The sequence below is a fragment of the Anopheles aquasalis genome, chromosome 3, assembly GCF_943734665.1.
Source record: "Anopheles aquasalis chromosome 3, idAnoAquaMG_Q_19, whole genome shotgun sequence".
Lineage (NCBI taxonomy): Eukaryota > Metazoa > Arthropoda > Insecta > Diptera > Culicidae > Anopheles > Anopheles aquasalis.
The window spans coordinates 26,051,596-26,059,095 of NC_064878.1; the positions used below are offsets into that span (position 1 = coordinate 26,051,596).

At 45.9% G+C, this 7,500-nt stretch overlaps 1 protein-coding gene across 1 annotated transcript in view; it reads left to right on the top strand.

Annotated features, from left to right (window-relative positions):
- The window catches only part of LOC126578889 (pericentrin), a 29,755-nt gene that overhangs the window by 10,615 nt on the left and 11,640 nt on the right, over positions 1–7,500 (top strand). The window contains exons 5-10 of the mRNA XM_050241891.1: positions 2,435–2,560; positions 2,660–3,850; positions 4,815–4,982; positions 5,879–5,935; positions 7,137–7,331; positions 7,416–7,500. The exon at positions 7,416–7,500 is cut by the window's right edge and continues 443 nt beyond it. Coding sequence (XP_050097848.1) covers positions 2,435–2,560; positions 2,660–3,850; positions 4,815–4,982; positions 5,879–5,935; positions 7,137–7,331; positions 7,416–7,500 — 1,822 coding nt within the window. The remainder of the gene's footprint in view (positions 1–2,434; positions 2,561–2,659; positions 3,851–4,814; positions 4,983–5,878; positions 5,936–7,136; positions 7,332–7,415) is intronic.

Genomic DNA, 7,500 nt, shown 5'->3' on the forward strand with positions numbered 1-7,500 from the left:
CCGTAGGAACGAAGAGGCGTAAAGTGAAGCGCATTTCCGTTCGAAAGCAGCGGGGGCCAAAAGTCCTAAATATAGCAAACCTGTTAATTTCCCTTTTTAAAGGTTTCATGAAACCGCAAGGGAGAGAGAGGGTCCGAATCTCGATCCGAGTTGGAATCTAAATGGTGATCTACAATTTTCATCCCGGGAGCTCAGCTAGCGGCCATAAAATCATAATGCAACGTTTTAAACACTTGAAGAACACGGCTTGGTTCCATTAATCCGTGACCTGCTAGAAAGGATAAAGTAGAATGTTGCGGGGAATTACGGCTGGCTGGCTCGAGTTTTAATTAAAACTCGCGAATACTAGTCGGGCACGTCTGGAGAGTGACAAAAAATATGAAATCTCGCTGACGTGCTCCAGACATAACGTGACCCGATGATGGGGGCCCGCTGCTGTAAACGATACAATGTGCCCGGTTCTGGCTGCTGTTGATTATTTATTTTCATCTCATTTGTTTATAGTAAATACGGTGCCCGATGGAAACTATGCTCCGGAGGCTGCTGCTGTCATTCGTTGCATGAAACGGATATTGTACGTTTTGCATGATGTTCCATGGGTCGCGTCGCAGAACCCAGAAAACCTAACGCTTTGCTTCCGTCTGGTGCCCCCGCCGTCACGGATAACATCATTTTGCCGCATCAAAGGGACAGCAGCTCTCGGGCACACCGCAGTTTGATATTCCGTCTCGACGATGACGATAGCGTGAGGGATTAATGCGATGATGCGGTCGTCAAAGAGCATCGCCTGGCATCGCATCGCACGTGCAATCCCGAGATGTTGTCGTCTTTTTGGTTTGTTCTTTGCGCTCTTCCGGCAGCCTCACGATTAGGGGCGAAAAGCGGGAAGAAGCTGGCATGGACCTCTGCCGACGAACATGTCGTAGAACTCGGAAAGTGTTCTTTTGCCGCTGCTGGGACGATGCTGATGATGCTCCAAGTACGCTAGTAGTGGATCGCTCTGTATGTTGTTGCCTCCACCCTGGCAGCAGCACGTTGATGAGGTTCCCCCTCGCTTTGGTGCCGTACTCTAAATATAGCGAGCATCAATGCTCTTCTTCTTATGTTGAATTCATGTGTCCGTTCGAAGGCTTTCGTGTGCTCGCTAGAACGCATTTGCAGGGTAGCAGCACGTACTCACCGGCGGCGGCTGGTGCATTCTTCGCTCAAGACGTCGTCGTTCCAAGACTTAGCCTCCGTTGTTGTTTCAATCCATGATAGTTGGCCGCCACCCCATGGTGGCAACATGTGATACAGATCAATGGCATCGCGCGTTTGTGGGGTGGGGGCCAGCGAACCGGTCGGTTTTATGTTTGGGTAGCTCGACGGTCGGTCGCCGGACCCGCTTTCAAGGCTTTTTCGGGGAAAATGTTCCACTATGGTATCTTCTGCAGCACGGGCTGGATTCCTTGTTGCCGGAAAGTTAATTTTGTTCAATTAAGAGGAAAATGCGTGCCGTCTAGCTGCCAGAGGGGAGATCGTACAGCAGCTGTTCATTTGTGTCAATTGATCAACTTAACACCGCAGTCAGAGGAATCGCCTCAACGGCAAGGTTTGATTGGGAACGAAACCATTAAAGTGTGTTTGATTGAATTGGTTATCCAGCAAATCACTTGATTGTAAAAAAATGTGCACATTTCCATTGATCTGTGAGTCATTGCGGGTTGGGGGTGTTACGGGAAGGAAAGAACATCCACAGCGGATATAACGGTTATGTTTATGCCCGTGTTTACATCGTTCTCCATCACATAATGTCTCCAGTTTTAAAAACATGCTAGTCCTGCTAGCTTCAGTCACAACCAAGCAAACAGCACAAACATCGACATTCGTTCGTGTTATGCTCCCCAATTGCGTCTCCCCACTGGTCGTGATTGTATCGTATTTGTTTTGATCACACGATTGTTGGTGCGAGCGGGTATGATGCTGGGTTGGTAGGAAATAAATGCATTAAGCAGTACTGTAGCTCTGGACGCCACGTGCTCGGAAGCTAGAACTGTTTGTGATGCGCGGGGGTTAACGTTTACATATCTTCGTTGCGATGGACTATCGCGGACGAGGACCACCTATGTATTGTGTTTGTTTTGGTTCTTCCATTCATGTGCGCAGCGAACGGTTTGTGTCCAGTTGGAAACCATCACAAACGCTCTGCTTGGACGTAGCATAGGCAGAATTCTCCACCGTTTCGATGTTGAAATCCTAAGGTAACAGAAGATTAGTAACATGCTGTATGGATGTTTCATTGTGAATTCATAGAAACTCTTTGACTAAAATGGCTAATACAACCATCAGTATTGCACGATAATAATACCACATTTGCCATAATATTTATAGAACTAGAATTCCATTATTGATTAAGGGGTTTTTATTATAATTTGTTTTCTTCTTGTCATTTTAGGCCCTTCTATCTGACGCATCTTTCGAAGACAGCCACTGGCCACCGGAGCTCGTGTTGCTGCGTGAGAAGTTTACTGCTAAAAGCCAACTAGAAGTTGCCCAGCTGCAACTCAAACATGAGGAAGAAGTAAGTAAGCATGCCACAATATTGTTGGCACGTATCGTATAAGCCTAGTCCTTAATTTAACGTTCATGTAAATCGTCTCTGTTTCATCCACTAAACCAGATGGCTCGCATGAAGAATGACTTCGAGAAACAGCTACAGCGAAAGCTGAAGCGCCACACAACGTTTGACTCGACACGCGGTCTGGATAAAATCATTAACGAGCGCGATAACCTGCGTGAGCTCTCGTCTACGCTGCGCAATGTGCTGGGCAGTTTGGCAAAATGTTTTTCGATTTGTGAAGAAGATCTCAACGCGACCGTGCTGGAAGAGTTGCAACGGTATCAACAGCAACAGCAGGCAGCAAATGTTTCGTTGGGAGCGAATGCAACCGCTGACGAAAGCCAGCTAAAGCTGGCAGACTGTACCGTGACGAGTGAATTTAATCTCACCGATCTTTCCTTCTTGTCGTCCTGTAAGCTGTTTAAGTTCGCTCCCGATGTTTCGGGGATCATATCGATCATTGACGATCCGTCGTTGGTGGAGTATGTGACGACGAGACAGCGCGACGGTGATGATCCGGAAAACGTGTCGCTCAATCTGGAGGAATGTATGGACCGGCTAAAGGCGGAAGCACTCAGTCTGCTCGCGCTATCGGAGCGGTTGAAGCAAAGTGCTCTCGCATCCACGGAAAAGGATAGCACCGAGCCGCAGAACAAGGTTTCCGAAAAGAATGACAGTTGCGAGGAAGAAGATGGTCTGAAGCGAACCAAAGGAAAACCAGTCGTAATGGAGGTGACCCGTTCGTTCGACGAACACATGGGACGGGAGGTTGCATCGGTGGTATCCAATGCAAGCCATAGCCTTCCAGGTGATCTGGCGGGGCTCCAGGTTACCGGTGAGCTCAATTTGCAGCTACATGAACTGAAGAACCGTTTGGTGAAATCGGAAGATGAGCGAAAGTTGCTTGAGCACGAATTGGCAGAAGCGCGTAGCAAGCAGAACAGTTTGGTGAGCGAACTATCGGAGACGAAGCAACACTTGCTGGAGCTGAATAGCCAACGGGTTGAGTTTAGTGAGGGTTATGGCACAAACGCTCTATTACCGACGGCCAAGCGTACTAGCAATTCCTTCGTCGAGTTGCAGGAACGAGCCAAGGCGATGCTGAGCAGTGCTGCCGTTGACAGCAGTAATGCCACGGATCAAACGATCGAAGGACATTCCGTGCTGCTGCAAATGGTGGAAGATTTTTGTCGCGAGGGCGAACGCTACATGGAGGATGGCAAACGTGATCGACTGGATCTTCAGCTGCAGGTAAGAGTTCGCTCGCTCTATTCATACGCAATTTGCAAGTGAAAAATGTAAATATCTAGCATCAAATGGCATACGAACTGCTAAATGGGCGCCATTTATAAGATTGGATCAGGTTGACTATTTCACTTGCCCCGCTCGATTGCTTCCTTGCCTTTGCCCTAGATATGTCTTTACCGGTTGTCGGTCGACAGGAAAGCAGACATGTCGTCCTTTCGTGTTTCTACCAAATTCGCAATATCCCATCCCTTTGTTGCCTTGTCTCAAAGTTCAGTGGATTGGAGTAAATGGAAAAGTGTCAACTCTCTGTTTGCGATTACACTCGACACTGTTAACGCATCACTGAACTCGGTGAAGTTGAAACGAAAGTAAGCAACCAGCGAAAAAGCAGAATGTAAAATATAAATAGTTGGTTTGACTTTTTTTCTGTGGCGCTTTACCTTTCGCGTGTACCCGGAAAAATCTTTCCTCATCCACCTGTATTTCTCTAATGGTTGTTGATGTCCTTCGTGAATCTAACGCTGGGAATTTCATGTATTCGAGCGGTGCGGAAGCCATTCTACATTCATTCATTGCTGCAGGATTTCGGTGTCTTGCAACCAGATTGTTTTTCATCAAATGTGCTCTTCGTGATCATGTTTAGCACACCATTCTCTTTGTGTTCGTTGTGGTTTGCTTGCATGGTTTGAGGAAATCTTTTTCATTCCACCTGATAAATCCTATTTCCTCATCTACAACGACAATCGTGGCTTCCCATGTCTTTTATTCGTCTCGTGTTTTACATTTTCATTTCCGTTAATTTCATCCTTTTGTGCCTGCCTGACTGCTGTTGCTACCGCTGGTCCTGCTGTTGCCGTTGACTGGTGTGGTTTGCTGTGTGTTGCTTATGTATGCGCCTTCCCTTGACTTCGGTCGGTCGGTCTTGCCGGTAAATCGAATCACTGCAACGCTCTCGGATCTGAACCAGATTGAAGCTGCCGATAAACAGCTTAAAGCTACCCGGCAGTTCCTTGAAGATCAGGCGGCCGAACGTGAGCAGGAACGTGACGAGTTTGTGAAGGAAATCGAACGGCTACGAGGTGCCATTCGTGAAAAGGACAAGGAGCGAGTAAACTTCGAGCGAACTACCAAAGAGGTAAGTGCCAGCTGGTGGTGGGTGCTTTAGTGTTGGTGACTGATGGCTGCCTACGTTACTTGTGGAAGGCAAATGGTAATGTACGATGGATAAACTTGTCGATGCTTTGTTTCGTTAGTATAACCTCAGAGATAACGCAAATTAAAACTAAAAAAATCCAAACTACAAGCTGGGTTGCGTATGGATATGGTTTACTACCGTTACTTTTGCAACGCCATATGCTTGTATGCTCCAGCCCACCTAGAGTCAATAAAAACGGGACATTATCGTCATCAGCGGCATCGGATCGCTTTCTCTGCTCACAGGTTACTGGTAGCAGTATAATAAACTCACAATCTGGATGATTATGGGGTTCACTTGTAGCTATAAACCACCTGCCAACGGCTAACGGGGCACACTCTCACGCTCTTCTATGTATTTTCTTTCTTTCTTTCTCTTTTTCTTTCTCACAACATGCTTTCTTGCCACCTCTCACCCGTATCTACTACGCAAATGCACTAATGTATGTTTGCTGCACCCATCGCAAACGGGAAACTTTTCTTTGTATGGCGCGCGGGGTCCTTTTGGTAACTGGCGTGTAACGGTGTAACGTTGCATACGCGGCGGCTCAATCCGTCATAAACTGTAAATCGTTCGGCTGATCGACATCTCATTTTAATGCAATAATCCTGTTTTACACGGAATGTTCAATCCTAAATCTTCCTTATCATTCATATCAACTTGGTCTATTAAAAAAAAACATCATGAAATTTCTTCCATTTGGATGCAATGGTGGCGTCCGTTTTTTTATTTTGACATCCTTTTTTTGCATTATTATCCTTTTACCCTTTATTCCTTTGACACACTTTCCGTCGATCATCGTTCACGTACACAAACCGTTTTCATTAAATTATTAGGAAGGATGCGGGAGCAACTGCAGATTTGCAAAAGACAATGTGACCATATCTGCAAAAGTAAGTGTAGTTTTAGTAAATCTTTTTATTAGTTTTTTTTAAGTTCAACTTGAGGCCAGTAGTGTTGGGTAGTCTAGAAGGTTAGGTTAGCACTTAGGTTATAGAAGTTGATTGTTTTTTTTGTTTGCTTTCCGCATAAACCTTTGGAAAAAACAGGACAAAAACGGGTGTTACTTTTAGCTTTCTTCTAATATACAACGGTAGTGGATGCATTCTCAATGGTATCAAATACTTCGCGGATTGTTTCACTTAAACCAAGCGCAAAGATTGTACATATGCTGAACGAAGTGGTGTCAGAAATCGGGGGCCATTTAATATTTTAATGTTTAAATCAATTTATGAGTAAGACATAAAACATAATTGAAAAAAATCTTGGCTTTTGTTGGAATTGTCGGAAATGGAAGTTTAATGAACTGCTGTCACGGACGGGTAACAAAGCGAAACGGAAATTGCCTTCCAACGCGGCACACTGCAGGCAAGATTGATTTTATAATTTCGCGGCAACCGCTGGCACAATTTGTAGCAAAGCTTCTGTTTTCCTTTCAATATCATTTCCGTTTTGCCACCCGTTGACGACACTCTGCTAGTGACTTTCGATTCTATGCCGGGGCGCACGATGGTGTCACAGGAGACCCATTTTCTGTCCAGCATGAACTTTCCTTCCAATGACTGTTCTCGTATCGTAATCATTCATACCACAATTGGTTTGCAATCTCATTTCCCATCTTTCCATTTCCAGTAGTGCCAATTGCGGCTCCCGATTTCCGATTTAAACACGTTGCTTGAGCGTGCATTTGTGCCATTGAGAATGTGAGTGCGACCATCATCGCCACCACCATCACCATCACCGTCCTTTCATCTTCCGTCTGTCTCTGTACAAACACACCAGTAGAGAGAGTGGCACAAATTGCGTACCTATAGGCTAAATAAATGGTTTTACTCTGTAGCAGATAAAAGTGTGAAGAACAGCAGAATTTCCTGAGAATGAAGTTTTAGAAGTAAATGACTGAGCAGGTGGCAGCAGAAGATCGCTTTATGATTTTCGCGACATAGAATAACTCGAAGAATTGATCGCATGTAACGGTCCTAGGAGCTAGTGATGATGATTAAGATGAATTGAATGATAATAATGACACCGTCTCGGGTCGGTCTGGGACACCGTTGTTCTGGTGTGCTTGGTTCGATTGTGGTTTGCCAACAGCTGGATTCCGCGGAGCAGCAGATGAAGGAGCTAACCACGCAGATTGCCGAACGGGACGAGCGGGTGCGCAAGATGGAAGCCGATCTGAAGGATTCCATCGACAAGGGGTTCACGCTGCGGGAAATCATCGCCGAGCTGGAGACACAGATCGAAAGCAAGACAATCAACGAGCACGTACTGGAAACGAAAGTGAAGGTAATTTGGCCAGTTTCCGGGGTGGGTTTGTTGGATGTTGAATGCTGGATTCTTTATCGCGTTCCTGTCCCTATTCCTCATCAGGAGCTCGAGAAGTACATCGATGTGCAGAACCGCCAGAATGAATCGCTTCAACAGGACATGGAAAGCTTCAAGGCGGACATGGTGG